Here is a 17,372-nt window from a genome sequence, read left to right as displayed (position 1 = left end):
GACCCCCAAGTGCTTGGCATGGCACGAGATATCCTCCTGATAACACAATGAGAGATTCTATAAAGCTAATCTATTGGTATACCAACACAAAAGCTGATTACAGAAAATTGACTTGAATTTGCAAAAAAATTATATCCTGACCCATGCTCATCTTGCCTACAAGCCTATTGTTAAGTAAACTTGAATATTTCAAATAAAAGACTAAACCAATTCATGATGCATTGCATTGTAATGGACACAATAGGAAAATGCTTACCACTGTGATAGATTGAATACACTGCAGCGCTGTTGTCAAGGGTCAACTCCAGTGCACATTTATTGCACCAGGTAGGTGTCACACATTTCTGAAACATAATAGGCACAACAAAGCAAAGCCAATACATGTTGCTTAATTCAGTGCTATACACTAACATTCCAGAGCATACAAAGACAAAACAGGATCTGCTGTAACAAAAGGAAGGTCAATGGACTTCCCACATGAGTATGATTGAAGAGGATATCTCCAGTGTTTTTTTTTTTCCTGCACTACAGTCAGGAGGATAAAGGGAAATTACTAAGACAAATTTGCGGCTTTTTTACCTGAGGCTGTAAAAGCCATGCCAGATTATTACAAAAGTGCACTGAGGACATAGAAAAGACTGGGGGAACAAAGGGTAGCCTACTGTAGGCCCCAGTGCCAAAAGGGGCCCTCAAAAAGGTTGTGGTGATGCGTTGCCTAGTGTGATTTGTGCCAAATCCTAAATTTCTAAAATGAATTATTATAAGATGCCACAAATAACAAAGGTCACACACACAATGTTTGGTGGGACCACCTTTAGCTGTGACCACAGCACACATTTGCTGTGATAGTGTTTTAATACGGTTCAGCGATGTCAAAAGATCCAGTGTTGCATTCATTTTTCACTGAGATCTTGTATTGATGATGGGCGAGTGTGAGCGTAGCGCATAGCCTTCTCCAGCACATCCCAAAGATTGTCACTGGGGTTAAGATCTGGATTCTGTGGTGGCCAATCCTTGAAATGTAGGCTCACTGCTGTTGTGCCAATTGAGTCTGGTGACTGTGGCATCAACTGCATTTCTGAGGTGGTGCAAACAGGCAGCGGGTAAACCAATCAGCGAAGGATGTGTCTCGTTGTTGCGGTTTTATTAGCAGTTTGGCACTAGACAAAATTTCTAACAGAATTAGAAATCACAAACTATCAGCCTCTGTGCAGCATCAATGGAGTGTTATTGAGGGGACTTCCGCATCCCCAGAGTGACACTGCTCGCGAACAACACGTGACTGTAAATAAACTAATCTGATTGAACGGGTCCATTTGAGTTTGGCTTGAGCAGCAAACAAGGGCATGGTGCCCCGACTGATATCCCTTGCCAGACAGGCAGATTCATGTGTAATGATGTCTCGTACTGTCTGAACCATTCTTTCACAACATGAGCCAGATGAATCCTGGCATTGTCATCTTAGAATATGCCCATACCATCCGGGAAGGAGAAATAGGAAGGAATAACCTGGTCATTCAGGATGTTCAGGTGCAGCGACCCCAGATCATAACAGTTATTTAAATCCAGGTGCAACTTTTTACAACAATTTTTACCTGAATTAAAAGTGAAAACTAGTTCATATTGTGGTTTAAACTGATGTCTTTTCACAATTACCTCTTTTAAGTCGGTGAACCTAAAGCTTCAGTGAGGCTATTCTGATCAGAAACATCACATTAATGAAGTCAGAACACACTAGTGGCTCATTTGGTCTCTGACGTTCGACCTTGTTTCGAGCTGTTTAAGAGTTTGTTAAGACAGTTTAGTCCTGTTTTAGATAGGGCTGGATGATGGAAAAAACATTGTAATCTATATTTTCTTTGGCCTACATGACTATTTAAATTTAATCGCGCACCTATATTCTGTATACTGCCTTTTAGAAGCAACTAAGGCCCATCTGCTACTGATTTGATGTTGTTTAGACTGGAATAAACAGGGCACAAAGCTGCAGGTGAAGACCCACTGCCATGCCTTTGTCAGTCTGAGTTGCCAGATAAGATGGTATACTTCACTGTGATCGCTGAAATCCTCCTCTCTCTCACTCTGAGCTTGATAAGACCGACCAGCAGAAACAGTGAGTTGGTGTTTGAGCATTGTGCTGAGCATTGTGCTGCATTTAACATACAAAAACACTGAATCGAAATATGACGATCTTTCCAAAATAGCAGATCGTCATTGAGATCAGGTCAGCGATCAGTTTTAATCGTCATATCACCTGGCCCAAGGTTTAGACCTGTTTGACAACAAAACTCTTTCAGTCAGTGAAATTCACATAACGTCACAACCCCAGACAGGAGACGCCACATTGAATAAAAACAATTAATTTGATTTAACAGAATATTGGACCTTCATTCAGTATTTTCATGTATAACTTTGCCTTGCGTTTAATTTGACATGCTTTCAAATTTTGACCAGAATAATGGGTTATTGGCATCTGCTGGCATCACATGTCTACATATGAGTGATTTTATACTTTTACTTCTGTATAATCTTTCATCACTGGATTTGATCAGTCGTTCTGATTATTTGTTTAAATCAGAGCCTTTTGTTCTTGTTTTCACCAAATTGAATTGATATTTTATTGTATCTTTTTGTAGGTCTGCTTTGGTTTAGTATGGCCCTGGTAATGCTTGGAGGCACTGACACATTCATAATTTAACTTCAATGTAGGTCCAAGTTTTGAGGTTTCGATTTTTGTAGGAATATATACATTTCTCACATCCCTCTTCGTGCTGTAAGGATATCCCTTTAACACAACTGTCCCCTCTCCCTGTCTGTGCAGCAGAATGAACCCATTGAGCAGGCGTGCTTTTTTCTCTGCAGCTCGGATGTCTCACCCCTTCTCAGCAGCCTGTAGTAAAAGAAATATTTTATCATCGAAACCAAAATGCTGAAGCAGTAGCACACATCTATTGTGAGTGACACCTCCAACCTTCAGATATACAGTAAATGCATGTATAATGTACAATCTCTAGTAGTATTAGGTGGTCTCACAGGGGAGCTTGTTTGTAGCATATGTAGGCTAATGCTAAACAAATTGCATGAGCGAAATCCTTCTCATTTATTCTTCACCGCTTACCTTGATACGGTGGTTGTAAATGAATTAGAAATTGTAGTCTTTGCTGGTCTCAAAGGGTACGTTGCATGTAGCTTTACTTCTCTTCCATCCTCGCTCAGTGTTGATGTGACAGTTAGCATGTTAGCTAAAACGGCTAAATGTTGTTAGCCACCGTTAACAAAACAGTGGCATGCAATGTTATAGCTTACTCAAGATACTGTGTTGTAGCACGTTGTAGTTTTATCAATACCCACCGGCCCCTCATGGTTCTGCTTTTACATGTTGTGTAAAAAATATAATAATAATGCAGTTATTGCTGTGACTGTTTGGATGATGCTCAACATATTCAGTGTAGCAATGCAAGTCCTACTATGTTTTACAGTAGGGCTCGTGTCATGCTCCTAAAGAAAGAACAAAAATAACGATTACATATATTTTCTACAATCTTTTATGGGTTAGGGAGTCGGGGATTTAGGCTTAGACGCATTAATATATATATATATTTTTATTATTATATATTTTTTTACCCTGGTCAGAAATTGTCCTGATTATTACTTATTGGGTTTATTACTTGTAGGATTATTCTTGTAGGTTTCACACCTAACGTTACTGCAGGTACTAATACTAACCTGTTTAAGCAGAGAATGGCCGAGAGAAAAGGAAAGATTGCAACTCCAGCCAAAGTACTGTCAAAGAAAGAACAGCAAGAGCTAAAGAAGAAGGTAATCCAGCAAAGTGTGATGGCTACTACGTTATTTAATTGACAACTATTGCAGTTAACAGAATATTCTTCACAGGAGGAGGAAAAGGCAGCTGAGGTTTTTGAAGAATTTTTGGCTACGTTTGAGCCAAGTAACAAAAGTGGGTTAAAAACCTTTGTCCACGGTGGTACTACTGCCAATCCAGCCAAAGGTCAGTATGTTCATTTTCCTGCATTTGATAGGCTGTACCAATGTTGACCCTGACTTCTTAGTGATAATAATGAAGAAGCTGACTTTTCATTGTGAGAGAAAACACACTGCATTTGAGCTTTACATACATTTGTTTTTAATGCAGGAGGCGAAGAGACCAAAGTAGAACGACTTTATCGCCCCAGTTCAAGGTTTGCCCCAGCACCACAACATGTCGCACCACTACCATCTCCAGAGAGTAAAAAAACTGTAGGTGCAATGTTTGTTTCTATTTATTGTACTTTGTCATTTAAGCAAGTTAATAATCATACAAATCTCTTGTTTTATTATTCTGCAAATAACAGATTTTCAAAAAGAAGACAGAAGAAAAGAAGAAAAGTAACCTAGAACTCTTCAAAGAAGAACTAAAAATGTAAGCGTGCACTTAAAGTTAGATTCTGTATTTTAATGCCTTTAGTGAAACCTCTTTATTATATTTACAATTAATTAAATCACATAATTGTGACTTTCATGTGACTCATACATTGCAGATTACAGGAAGAACGTGAGGAAAAACATAAACGAAAAAGGGGAGACCCAGGGGGTGGGCCTGGAGAGATTCCAGTACCATTTACAGCACGAGCATGTAAGTATCTCACACTTGTTTACATTAATGTGCTGTACACTGTGTGATGTGACGTTGTCTTTCAGCTGCATTATATGATGATCCAACTGCACCTATTAGCACTAACCTCTACATTAGTGCCATAAGTCCAAAGGTAAAAGAAAAAAACAAAGAAATATATAATATTATATATATATATATATATATATATATATATATATATATATATATATATATATATATATATACACACATATATACCTATATACCTAGCTTTAATTTTATTTCCTGATTGATGAATTAAATGGTGTCTTCAGATGAATGAGGAGTTGCTCTGTAAAGAGTTTGGCAAATATGGACCCCTGGCCAGTGTGAAGATTATGTGGCCCAGAAACGATGAGGAGCGTAACCGGACATCTAATCGAGCATTTGTGGCCTTCATGACGCGGAAAGATGCAGAAAGAGCTTTGACTGCACTTGAAGGTGATTTAAATTCTAAACTCTGAGGCTATAAAGAGTGCAAAGAATACTGATAGGTTTTTTTTTGCATTTAGGCAAAATTATTATGGGTTTTGAAATGAAGCTGGGGTGGGGTAGACCTGCTCGTATCCCCTCTCAGCCACTGTACTCACCGCTGGGAGTGAGGGCAATCCCACCTCCACCTCCATCTGGACTGCCCTTCAACGCACAGCCCAGAGATCGCTTCCGCAATGACTTCACCAAACCGCCTGGTGGGTCAAAGGCTGAATTTGACAAGGTATTTGCCTGGACTTTTCTATTTTAGATGCTGCACTGCAATAATGCTGAGCAGCCGGTGTAGTTAATTATTTGCTAATGGTAGGGAAATCATTATTTTAAAGTTTCTTTTCTCTGCCTTTTATTTTTTTAGAGTTTGTCTGAAGCCATAGTGAAAGTGGTTATACCAACTGACAGGTAATACTGTTCACTGTACAACTAAGCTTCTGTAATGCATTATCATTTGAGCATTTTATTATTTTTTCTTTTGTAGAAATCTTATATTCCTAATTCACCGAATGATAGAGTTTGTGGTTCGTGAAGGCCCAATGTTTGAAGCCATAATAATGAACAGAGAGAAAAACAACCCCAAATACAGGTAAGAGATTGTGTAAATAGATTTGCTTGGTTTGATTTGTTATTTAAGGTTTTAGATTTATTTTACGTTTCTTCTCAGATTTCTTTTTGACAACAAAAGCCAAGATCATGTGTACTACCGTTGGAGACTGTACTCCATCCTTCACGTGAGTCTTAACGTTGTTATTATTCTTAATTATGATTTTGATCGTTGTATGACGATGTTAAAGCTATTACAAAAATTATGACTATTTGTCAAAGAGAATTAGAATTAAATGTCGTTGACCGCTGGTCTCTACAGGGAGAGGCCCCGACTAAATGGAAGACTGCAGATTTCCGCATGTTTCGTGGAGGTTCTCTCTGGAGACCGCCGATCCTCAATGACTTTTCCCTGAGAAGAGACGAGAGACCAGAGGACGAGGAAGTGGCTGCGCCTGAGGAAGAGGTGAAGAAAGGCCAACTCAAAGCTGAGTGAGTATGTTTTAACATAACTAACCATATGCTAACGATGTGGAACCAGTTTAACGTTAGAGATGTTTTTTCAGACACAGACTAAGACTGGAGACGCTGCTGAAAGAACTGACCCCTCGAAGGGACGACATTGGCGATGCCATGGTGTTTTGTCTTCAGAAAGCAGAGGCTGCAGAGGAAGTAGTGGGACTCATCGCTGAATCTTTATCAATGCTTCAAACCCCTCTTCAGAAAAAGGTTTGTGCCTTTCTGTCCTATCATATTCATCAGTACATTATTTTTTTATTTTTTTTATTTTGTAATTATTATTTGTTGTTTTTTGTTCAGGTTGCTCGATTTTATCTTGTGTCAGACCTTTTACACAACTCCTGTGCCAAAGTAGCTGGTGCATCATATTATCGCAAATAGTAGGTGACACTCCTTTGGATCAATACAATTATCTTCACAGAAGCATTTTTATTTGTAAATTTTTATTTGTCTGTCTTTTCAGCTTTGAATCAAAGCTAATCCAGATATGTGGAGACCTCTGTGCATCACACAAGAATATACAAGCCAGGCTGCAGGCTGAGCAGTTTAAGGTAAAATATTACTTTTGTCTCGTTCAAAAATAATTTACAGATCACTGCAAAAAGCCAGACAAAACATTCCATATTTTTTGTCCTCAGCAAAAAGTCATAAATTGTTTCAGAGCATGGGAGGAGTGGGCCATATACCCAGAGCAATATTTAATCTATCTACAAAATATATTTTTGGGCTTCACAAAACCAGAAGTGGAAGTCATTGATACAGCAAAGGTGAGCAGTTTTATTTGTTCTACTGGCACATCGGGGGGAAAAAAAGAAAAAGTGTAAAAGTACATTAACAAATATATTAAAGTGAACGTCAGGTGTTTGTACACTTAGTAAAGCATTCCAAGCAGTTATACTGAAGAAAGTCATTTAGATCATCAGTTGTATTCATCATGAGTACTTGTTCTCCTTTAGACGTGTTTGGTCTGAATAACTGCCTCAGTGTGCTCCTGGAGGAAAGGTCTTGATAGATCTGTCCATAACCAGTTAACTACTATCTTAGGGTCAGAGTTACTTTAATTATGCATATCCAAATCTCGAAGCGTATTCACTGGAGAGCTTACAGCACAGTGTCTTAAAGCACAGCCACCCTCATTCCTATTGAGTTTGATGAGTAATGACTGACTGCAGCCCACATCACAGTATGGCATCTAACGGGTCATGAAGATCGACATTTAAAAAGGTTTTCACTTCATTTAGAGTTTACCTGGGACACAAGCCGCTTACAATAGTCACTGTTTTCACACCAACATTCTGAATACTCACTCTGGGGGTTTTCTTCAGTGTAATTTATATTTTTCATAATTATGAACAAACTTGGGATGCTTCACTCTGTGTGTATTCAAAGTATAAATACCTGTGTCACTTTTTGAATATAATTTATATATAAATATATATATATATATTAGAGATAATGCACTTTTAAACAATATTCTAATTTTCTGAAATGTACCTACAGTATATATCATTCTCTCTCCTGCCTCTTGTTTACTTACTGTTTAATCTGTTTTACAAAAAAAGGTTCAAAACTCAGACCTGGTTTGTTTCTGTTCCTCAGGAGGGATCCTCTGATCTTGAAGGTGCTCCCATTGATGGGCTACCGTTAGACAGAGCAGACCTGGACGGCTGTCCACTGCGCTGGGACCCTCTGGATGGAGAGCCGGTGGACGATATAGATGGAGTTCCTTTAGGGGCGTCCATTGATGACATTGATGGTCTTCCTTGTAAGTGTACATTTAATATAAGTTGTGAAGTTATGATTTCAGGAGATCTAAATAGTTTAACAATTTCCTAGTGGAGGATGGTCCTCACAGCAGAGTGCCTTTGTCTAAATGGGAGCAGGCAAATGATTCTGCAATGTTTTCTCCAGGTAACACAGGCCCTTGTTTGTTTCGGTCACTCTTTTCAATGTTACCAACGTTTTTTCTTACATTTTTAGTAAAGACTGCCTCAAAGTGGGACAATGTGGAAGAGCATGAAAATGACATAGACCCAAGGTAGAAAATGTAGTTTTATTTTATATATTTTTATCCAGTGCAAGCTGTAATGAAGATTTACATGTCATCTTCTTCCCAACTGTAGAAAAAATAATGAAGGTTCAGACGACTCAGACAGTGACAGCAGTGACTCCTGCTCTTCATCCTCCAAATATGAAAGTGCAGACTTCCAGAGTTCCCTCAAAAGTTTCCAAATGTCAGAGACCAAAAGGAAGCGTCTAAGGGAGTTGGAGGCAAGTGTCTTTCTAACATGGATTTGTACATTTCAGACAAAACTAGAATGCTCCACTGCAGTGGTTTACTGTTATGCCTCTTAATTAGTAAGTGGTGGGTCAAATCCTTGTGGAGAGATTCATGTCCTTTTTATTCCACCATGAGTGCCACACACGTGAAGAGAGCAGGAAGTAATGTTTGATCAAATGGGTGTCTTTTTAAGGTCAAAGTTTTGAAGATGCAGGATGAACTAGAGTTGGGGAAGAGGCCGAGGAAGTCGGGGATGAGCATACAACAGCAAGTGGATTACTACAGGAACAAGTTGCTACAAAGGGTAAGCTTCACCAAGTCGACCATGGGACACATTACATTTGATTTAAAGTATAAGCATTTTTACTCTTTAATTTAGGAGTTTGACAAAGAAAGTGTAAATAACAAGACGTCAAAAGAGAAATCAAAAGATGACCGAAAGAGAGAAGACACTAGCAGTAGACGCGGCAGAAGCAAAGATTCAGACGGGAGGAGGTCAACCATTTCCCGATCTAGGTAGAAGCAATATTGTGTTATGATTAAGTTGCACGCCGTTTTCCCTTAATTACAACTTGTATGATGTATTTTACTTCCTGGCCAGGTCGAGATCACCGAAACGATCCAAGCGCTCTCGATCGTCATCTCCAGACCAGAGACGACAGAGGTCCCGCTCACGATCACCGCATCGCTCCCACAAAAAGTCAAAGAAGAGCAAACACTGACTTCTGTTTCCACAACCGTCCATGCAACCGCTACTGCGTTACATTGTTTTCCAGCACTATTTTGTATAATGACCTTTCAACAATTCAGATTTCTGTTTTAATGTTTTTTTTAGAGGGATAATCAGACGTGTTGCTGCATATCTGTGAAAGCGAAGAACAAAAATGACGATTGTGATGAATGTATGTCTAACAAGAGTGATTGTGGTTGATGCATTTTTAAGTAAAACTATGTATCGAGAGGTCCTGTTTGTGAGGGCTTTTATTGAGGAAATAATAGAGCATTTGGTTTACAAAAGCAGTAAGTACGCAATGTTACACAAGTACAGTTTAATAATGAAATGTGCTTTTCGAAAGGTTGTATCAAAAGTGATTCAGAGCCAGAAACTGCAGTCCTGATGATGAACTGCATATACTCATGTACTGTAGCTTCTTTAGCTTGATATATTTAGGACAGAGGATTTTAAAAGCTGGGTTTTGTAGGCACATTTAACAGGTAAATTACATTTTCAAAACCACCACCAACTCACATCATTTACACACAAGAAACATACAAGATCTGAGGAAAGAGCCTTGAAATATAGAACTTTTGAAAAGAGAAGCAGTAAGGTGCCCATTACTGTTCACACTGGTTTTGTCACATCCACACTGTTACGACCATGTCTACAACTTGTGTTCCAGAGCAGTTCAGTGTTTCAACAGGTTTAAAACTAGAGAAACAACTTCTCATTTTGTCAATCCACTTTCCTTATTGTCGCCGCACTTCGAAAAAGTCCAGTGCTCAGTACTTTTTAACATTGACGAAAACCTTGATGGCTCCAGTGAAGTCTGCAGAAAGTAGAACCTCTGTGTGATCCGTCTTTAGTGCACCTGAAGGAAAAAAAAAGAAGATAATATGAGAGAAAAGATATTTATACAGCGTTGGGAAGAAACTCAAATACATTTACTCTTACTTTGGGAAGAAAATGTACTTCTAAATAGTTTTATGATGGTTCATTTATGAGCTAAAACATTTTGTTGCCAATCTGAGTGACAAGTTTCATATTAACATCTAAATAACATAACACAATATTTCATCTATTGTTTGATTATTATAAGAACCTTCTGCATTTTGTTTTGTCTGATTACATCACCACTAAAACAGTTGATCAGTAAATAAGTAGCATTTCCTCCAAATACTTTACCAATCTTGATAAACGATTCCAATGACTACTTCAACTTAGGTACATTTTTAAACCAACTTTTCTCTTGATTCAATATTTTGGCTACATACCTGAGGGTATTGTCTCCGAGTCTGTGGAGTCCAGACTCTTGCACTCGGCGTCAGGTTTCTCTGCCCCCGTCTCCTGTGGGACAATAAGACCCGGTTGTGGTGCAAAAACAGCTGAAGTGACCACCGCGTTGTGTGCTGAAAGTAACATCGAAGTTACAAGAGTGTTCCAAAAGTAATGGTAGATTATAGGACAAAAAACAAATCAAGCGCTACTACCTTTGATTCCTTCCCAGAAGTCATTGCGGTCACGTCGTACAGAAGTGAACTTGCTCAGATCATGGTAAGTGCTCCATATGTAGATGTACCTATCCTCTGAGCCGCTCACTATAAAGGAGTAGTCGTGGCTGTGGGAACAAAGCATGTCAAAACCACTGTTGCCTCATTCAATTGTGACATGGAGAGTTTAGACCGTGGAATAGGGAATGGTAGAAACGGATGCTAAAATGCTCACCTAAAGCTGGCTTTAATCTGGCTGCTGCTGTTGACATAACCTTTATATTTCATAGACAGTGATAAGTCCCTCAGATCGTAAAGGCGAATGCGGGAGTCATTGGATGTTACTAAAATCTAAGGGAAAACAAGATTGATTTGAGTGAGAAGCATAAAAACACAAATGTTCAAAACACGTACCTTGTTCTCTCCTGGTAACGGTTCAATGCCAGTGATTTTGCGTCCCACTTTATTTCTACCTCTTGTCGATCTCACATGAATTTGGGTGTGGTATTTCAAACGCTACAAGTTCATATTTTGGATTAGCGTTGTAAAGGGAAAAAGGCGGGAATACTCTGTGGAATTTGATTACCTCTGTGTCATAGAAGATGCACCTGCCATCGTAGGTCCCAATCACGGCATACTTCCCGTTTTGACAGAAGTTGGCGGCCGTTATGAGCCGAGTCTGTCCGTCCACCTCGTTCCACAAAGCCACCTTTTTGTCAGGAATGTTCCAGAGTCGCAGCTTTCCATCAAGAGATCCACTAAGGAAGTATCTATCATCCTGAGAAAACAAGATAATCAAGCATTTGTGTAAATATACGCCAAATATGGTTATGTAATACAAGTGACAAGACTTACTCTGGGATGGAAGGCGATAGCTGTGACAAAATCTATGTGTTGAAAACAGCATAAACACTCCCTTCTGGATATGTGCCATAATCTCACTGTTTTGTCCATAGACGAAGACAGTAAGAAAAAGTTCTGCAACAACAACAAAAAGTGTCAAATTATAAAAGTAACACATTGAAGTAGACAGAGAAAGGCGGGAGGGTGTCACCTTTGACCAGGACAGGTCTAACAGATCAGCTGTGTGACCTTTGTACTTGCAAAAAGGGACCGGACGGAAAGGAGCGCTCCTGTCATCTGTTTCTGGATCTTCTGGGACACAACTCGCCTGAAATGTGAAAAGGAATATTTACTAAAGCACCTTTTGGTTATTACACCATACTTGATTGTACTTACAGCTGCATCTGTGTCTGATTTAGAGGAGCATAGACTTTCCTGAGATGGAGAGGGTGAAACGCGCCCTGAGCAAGAGTTTAAAATGTTACAAAACAAATTAACATTAACGTACACTGAATTTATTTATCACGTGTAGAACATGTGTATACCTTCAGTATTGTACTTTTTTCTCATGTTATTAAAATAGTCAAAGGCAGTTTTTAGCACCCAAATACGAACAACATTATCCTGCCCTGCGGATGCCAGCAGCCTCCCACAGTGAGAAAACTTCATGGTCCAAACAGCACCCTGAGAGAACAACACAGGACTTCTTAGTTACATACATCTCTGAAAATATGTCGACAAAAACGCTTCCCTCACCATATGTTCTCCACTGAGGTCCTGCACAACTTTAATCTGGTCAAAGTCAAACGGTCCCTTTAAGCTGTGTGCTGCCTTAAACTTGGCAGGTCTTGTGTACGGCATGCCTTCATCGTCACTGGAGGACGGGTCATCCTGATCCGTGTGAAACACTGAGACCAACACAAACAATGGTCTCATTCTTTATTTACTTACTCAGGACAGTGCATATTAATGAACACACGAGACATGCATGTATGTACTTGTGCTCACAAGCACACTCTCATTCATCTTCGCCTATTGTGCAAGTTTTTAGTAGTGAGGGAAACCCGAGCACCCAGAGGAAACCTACACAGTTGCAGGCACAGGGAGAACGTGCCTGCCTGATAAAAGCCTCTACAATTAATTACTATTTTAAACCCTTTAATTTGTAATTACAATATATACCTTCGTCACGGACACTTTTCACTTTGTTCACTGCTTTCTCGCCGTATTCTTCTGCAAAATGTTTGGCTTTCTTCACAGACTTGCCCAAGAATTTCTTAAACTGGGTCCTTAATCAGAAATATGTAGTCAGTAAGTGTATGATAAAAACAAAACACAATAATAGGATGTCTCTTACGTTTTCTGTTTCAATTTCCCTCCATCAGTGTCTGCCAGTGGAGCTGATGATTTGTCATCATCATCAGACTGTGCAGCATCATTCCTTAAGAGGAAAAGATCTAAATATAAAAATGTTCCCCCTGAACACATAAATACAACGTAATATGATTTTTCCTGCTCACGTGATGTACTCCTTGGTCCTCCTCATGATGTGCAGAGTGAGTGGGTTGATTCCAGCTGGTAGTTTCTCCTCTGCCTGGATTAAAGGAATCTCCTCCCCAGTGTCCAGATTCTTGATCATCACACTGGCCAGGATTTCCTGATTTCAGTTTAAAATTGTAATAAATGTTCTGTTGGATTAAGGCCATAATCCAAAAATGAATAAAAAGGATAAACCTCATCAGTCAGTTCTCTTCCAGAGTTGGAGCGTGGACGCTGAGGGCCTAGAGATGGGCTGCCACTTTGAGACGAGGGTTGTTCGTCCTCATTTTCCTTCAGATAAAAATGACTTTTATTTTATGGCTGCACTTTGTGTCATAAATATATAACCCTTTCTTACCTGCGCAGTGACCACCTTGTCCCCGCTCGTAGCACTGGCTAAATCCAGAGAATGTTGAAGGTCTTTGGTCAAACTCCTCACTGTGCTGCTCGGAGACAACAGGCCAGAAGGCTCTGGGACTTCGGGGCTGATCGGGTTCACTGCAGTCACTGGGTAAACCAGAGAGAAGTTTTGCTTTGATCTTAGTAAAACATATGCATATTCTGAAATGTCATTCTTTTTATTGTGTTTTTTTAGGCGTTTCATTGGACAGGAAGGCACAGGGTGAAGGCACAGAGGCACAATGTCTCTCTGTGTAGACAGAGCGACATTCAGCAGAATTGCTGGAGCTGGGACTCGAACCCACGACACTAGAATAGAACAATGATCTGCCACATGTACTGAAGCCTTAACCACTTGACTATCGGCTGCACATTCTTAGATCAATATTAAGTATCTAAGTAAGAGTTTCATTACATTGTTTTCACTAAAATCATTTTGCCAACAGTAGTAGCAACTCACCCAATGAATTACAATTTTCACTGTCAGTGGCATGTTACAAAAAACATATTTACTTACTAAAAACTAAAAAGTTGAATAAAACGCTTAAGTACAATCCTACAATAAAGCAGCTTTAACAGTTAATTCATATGTACTGTAATACCTACAGTATATACGATAAATGTACCGTGCACAGACTTACCGTCCAGTCCACTAGACCTGAGAGACTCCTGTGACATTTTTGAAGGCAGAGTTTGTCTGGAAGGTGGGGGTGGCCTTGGGGGTGGACCTCCACTGGGAGGTGGTGGTCGTGAAGGGGGAGGCTTCTTGGTGCTAGCTACAATGTCCGGTTCCACTGTGAACTGACGTGGAGGTTTAGACGGTCCAGATGGGTCAGAGTCTACTGATTGGTCTGAGAGTGGGACTTGGTCTAAGATGTCCGCAGGTCTCTGCTCTCCCTCTGGACCTGCACACGGCCCATCATTCTGTCTTAAAGTGCTGGTAATATCTGGGGGCTGAATACATTCCTGTGAGGCTCCTGCTATCTCTGGGATGTCCAGTGGCTCAGGTGCTGCTTCTGAGCACGCTCCGTTTGCCTCTGCCCTGTGTGGCTGCTCCTGCTCTTTCTCCAGGGGTTGAGGCATGCCAGCTGCCTCCCCGTGCTCTGCAGGAACTTCCTGAGCATCATCGCCTTCCGCTGGCGCCGACTCCACTCTTACATCAACATTAGGCTTATCAAGGAGCTCAGCCACCTCATCAACACTTCCTTTCTGGCTCTCTTCTATAATACTGTCAATAATCTATGAAAAAGGGAACAAACTGTTAGATCTGAAATCCTTTGTTTACATGTTATGGACTATAATATTTTATCAGATTTTTTCCCAATAGATTTATGTTGTTCAGTGTGAACATCCAGGTTGAAAAAATAACACCCCAGTGCTGTTCCTAAACACCTCAGAATTGGCTCTCCAGAGTAAAGACTAAACTCATGCAATATAGTTTTACATTTTTTGTGTGTAAGTGTAAATCTAATTATATTTAATTAAAGTTTACACAAGAGGCCTTGGCCATTTGGCCCAAGGCCTCTTGCTGAATTGACACACATCGGTTATTTTACAACAACTTTCATAATTCTACACAATTATAAACTCAAAAACTAACATTATACTGTGGGAAAGAGCTGTTCCAAGCCGACATTAAGGTGTGGGGCATGGATAAAACTCACTCGGTGGAAATTTTCACTGCATTGACCACCGATCTGTGGCCCTCCACACCATATACACCTCAATATGCGGCCCTCAATGAAAAAAGTTTGGACACACCAGAAAAACGCTTTGAACTGCACTAACCTCACCAAAGAAGTGACTAATGACGTGTCATTTGGCATTTAACTGTCAATTTGAATTTAATTGAACTGGCAAAGCAATGTGTTTGCATCTGCACATTAAAATCAATCTATATGTCAGTCAGATAGTGTCACCTGAATAACAGTCAGGGTTGACAAGAGTAATCTACCTGAAGGGAATCATCTTGTGGGGCAGAAGCTGGAGAGGGATCACAGGTATCATTTTTAACAGTATTTACAGATCTCTGTACAAGCTGTTGAAAAAGGAGAGGGAAAAAACATCATAACTCAAACAAATAATACTCAACACTCATTTCTTTTCTGCATAGTATCATTAAGTATTAATTAAGTCGTATAAATCAGATTTACTTTCTAACTTGAGCCCTTAAGCAAAGTAAATAATATCAGTAAAGTCAAATAACAAGGTTCACTTTGAACTCCACATGCACAGTTTGGTTAAACAGAAACTTGGTCTAAACAAACATACCTGGGGTGAGGGAATGACAAACTTTGCAGGTGACCTACAACACACATAAGTACAGCTCAGTAAAACACGAGTGCAGATACTATGAACTGCATAAACCACAATGAACAGATAATGGCAAATACTACTAATGCCTGGTAATGTTAAAGCACGAACAAACGATTTAGCGTTGGATGTGAAAACTTTTATTAAGACCAGCAGATTTCTTTTTAACGAGAGCTTTAACGCGGTTCAAAGTTCAAGTTACTGCTGATGTTTTTCTCCAGAGTCAACAAAATTATAAACCAACATGTCTTACACTTTTGGAGACGGAGTAAAATTGACGTCCTCTGGAGCATCGTAGAATTCTTCAGTGTCACTTGTATCAGACGCCATGCTAACAAATTAGCACCAGCAAATCCAAGTTGGCAGACAACTGTCTTAGATACGACCTGTGAAGTAGTCACATCGACCGTCTCCTTTTATAAAACTGTCTTTATAGTCCTGATTGTAAAGTGACAGTCGTCGTCAAAGGGCCATATTCCTGTCATGTCATAGCCGTAGTAGTGCTAGCCGTTTGCTACACTGAGAAACCGCACTTACACGCACCACTACTAGTTTAAAAAGCGCGTTCACTTTTGCATCAGCTTGCACAGGGTGAACAATTTTATCCCTGTATAATAAATAGCCGGTCTTACGATGTAATGAAGCTGCCGAGCAATCTAACGGGAATCAGTGATCCCGTATAAACAAAACAGACGAGAAAAACACATCAGCGAAAGCATAGGAGAGGAGTGACACAAAGGCGGGGCACTCGCATGTCTATAATAAATGGGCAGGGTGGGAAATGGTTAACGTTGCCATGGCAACTGTGGCGGTCATCTTGCGATTGCTTGATTTGTCAAATTCTAATTGAAAATAATGTACTCAATGTAAAAAGATGGGTAAACTGATTCTATATTTATTCCTCAACAATTTCGTAGAAGGACTGGAGATTTGTATGAGCAAAATGCAAACCAAACAGTTTTGAAGATTGATTTTTTTATTTATATTAGAAGAGAAAGCAAAACTATATTAAATTCTAAATATCGACGTAAACTGAAAGACAAATTGTGAAGAAGAGTCTCCCATTAATTTACTTTTGCATCTCTTGAGTAGAATGGACCATCGCAACATGGCCACCAGGACTGGACATGAGTTCAAAAAGATTACCATGGCAATTACTCATCTAGCGTACATTTCTGTGGTGCACTTTTTCTACTATGGGGAGCTGTGATCCAGATACTATAGCGTTCTCTAGTGGACGAATAAAAGTTACACTGATGCAGGCAAACATGAGGCAAACTGGAAAGCCAGTGGAACCTTGTAAAAATAAACATCCACTGTGATGTCACAGAGTAACAACAATAATGGGCCCTGAGGTTAGCTGTGTAGAGCACATTGATAGTCTATGGAGTCTTTGACAATGTTTAGTTTAGTTTTGTTTTATGATTAAGAAATTGATTAATCTTTAATGAATTTCCAAACATATAATTCAGCCGCTATCTTTTGCTATTTATCATAGATATAACATGAAAACAAAGATCATATTTATTTATCATAATTCTTAATATTGCAATATGTCTACATCAGAAAATAGAATATGATATGGTA

At 39.5% G+C, this 17,372-nt stretch overlaps 2 protein-coding genes across 2 annotated transcripts; one reads left to right on the top strand and one right to left on the bottom strand.

Annotated features, from left to right (window-relative positions):
- The first annotated feature begins 2,826 nt into the window (after window positions 1–2,826).
- LOC306970041 (U2 snRNP-associated SURP motif-containing protein) lies at window positions 2,827–9,369 on the top strand. The gene is made up of 24 exons (XM_079565864.1): window positions 2,827–2,953; window positions 3,739–3,819; window positions 3,895–4,009; window positions 4,154–4,257; window positions 4,353–4,420; window positions 4,539–4,633; window positions 4,699–4,766; window positions 4,930–5,095; window positions 5,167–5,369; window positions 5,502–5,545; window positions 5,622–5,726; window positions 5,805–5,871; window positions 6,006–6,175; window positions 6,250–6,412; window positions 6,503–6,582; window positions 6,666–6,753; window positions 6,841–6,969; window positions 7,802–7,967; window positions 8,039–8,113; window positions 8,183–8,240; window positions 8,326–8,473; window positions 8,677–8,787; window positions 8,863–8,999; window positions 9,085–9,369. Exons 2-24 carry the CDS (start codon window positions 3,742–3,744, stop codon window positions 9,203–9,205), a joined length of 2,559 nt encoding a protein of 852 aa, XP_079421990.1. The 5' UTR covers window positions 2,827–2,953; window positions 3,739–3,741; the 3' UTR covers window positions 9,206–9,369.
- Window positions 9,370–9,506: 137 nt separating this feature from the next.
- On the bottom strand, window positions 9,507–16,529 carry wdr44 (WD repeat domain 44). Its single transcript, XM_079565863.1, has 20 exons — window positions 16,039–16,529; window positions 15,744–15,777; window positions 15,427–15,510; window positions 14,114–14,711; window positions 13,432–13,580; window positions 13,269–13,364; window positions 13,055–13,191; window positions 12,892–12,975; window positions 12,717–12,823; window positions 12,291–12,442; window positions 12,080–12,218; window positions 11,931–11,995; window positions 11,746–11,862; window positions 11,547–11,669; window positions 11,278–11,469; window positions 11,106–11,207; window positions 10,927–11,042; window positions 10,692–10,819; window positions 10,476–10,610; window positions 9,507–10,072 (listed from the first exon to the last, which is right to left on the bottom strand). The coding sequence occupies exons 1-20, from the start codon at window positions 16,113–16,115 to the stop codon at window positions 9,984–9,986; spliced, it is 2,724 nt and encodes a 907-aa protein (XP_079421989.1). The 5' UTR covers window positions 16,116–16,529; the 3' UTR covers window positions 9,507–9,983.
- Window positions 16,530–17,372: the final 843 nt, after the last annotated feature.

Source organism: Gobius niger (genome assembly GCF_951799975.1).
Source record: "Gobius niger genome assembly, chromosome: 11".
Classification (NCBI taxonomy): Eukaryota; Metazoa; Chordata; class Actinopteri; order Gobiiformes; family Gobiidae; genus Gobius; species Gobius niger.
The sequence above is the reverse complement of the archived record's forward strand: the minus strand, read 5'-3'. Positions and strand labels throughout refer to the sequence as shown.

Excerpts from the sequence above, each read along its gene's own strand:
- wdr44 (XM_079565863.1), bottom strand. The coding sequence starts at position 16,115 with ATGGCGTCTGATACAAGTGACACTGAAGAATTCTACGATGCTCCAGAG. Across the intron at positions 14,712-15,426 it reads CACAAGATGATTCCCTTCAG|ATTATTGACAGTATTATAGA; the intron begins GTAGATTACTCT and ends CCTTTTTCATAG. Across the intron at positions 11,208-11,277 it reads GCATCTTCTATGACACAGAG|CGTTTGAAATACCACACCCA; the intron begins GTAATCAAATTC and ends ATGAACTTGTAG.
- LOC306970041 (XM_079565864.1), top strand. The coding sequence starts at position 3,742 with ATGGCCGAGAGAAAAGGAAAGATTGCAACTCCAGCCAAAGTACTGTCA. Across the intron at positions 8,788-8,862 it reads GGAACAAGTTGCTACAAAGG|GAGTTTGACAAAGAAAGTGT; the intron begins GTAAGCTTCACC and ends TCTTTAATTTAG. Across the intron at positions 9,000-9,084 it reads TCAACCATTTCCCGATCTAG|GTCGAGATCACCGAAACGAT; the intron begins GTAGAAGCAATA and ends CTTCCTGGCCAG.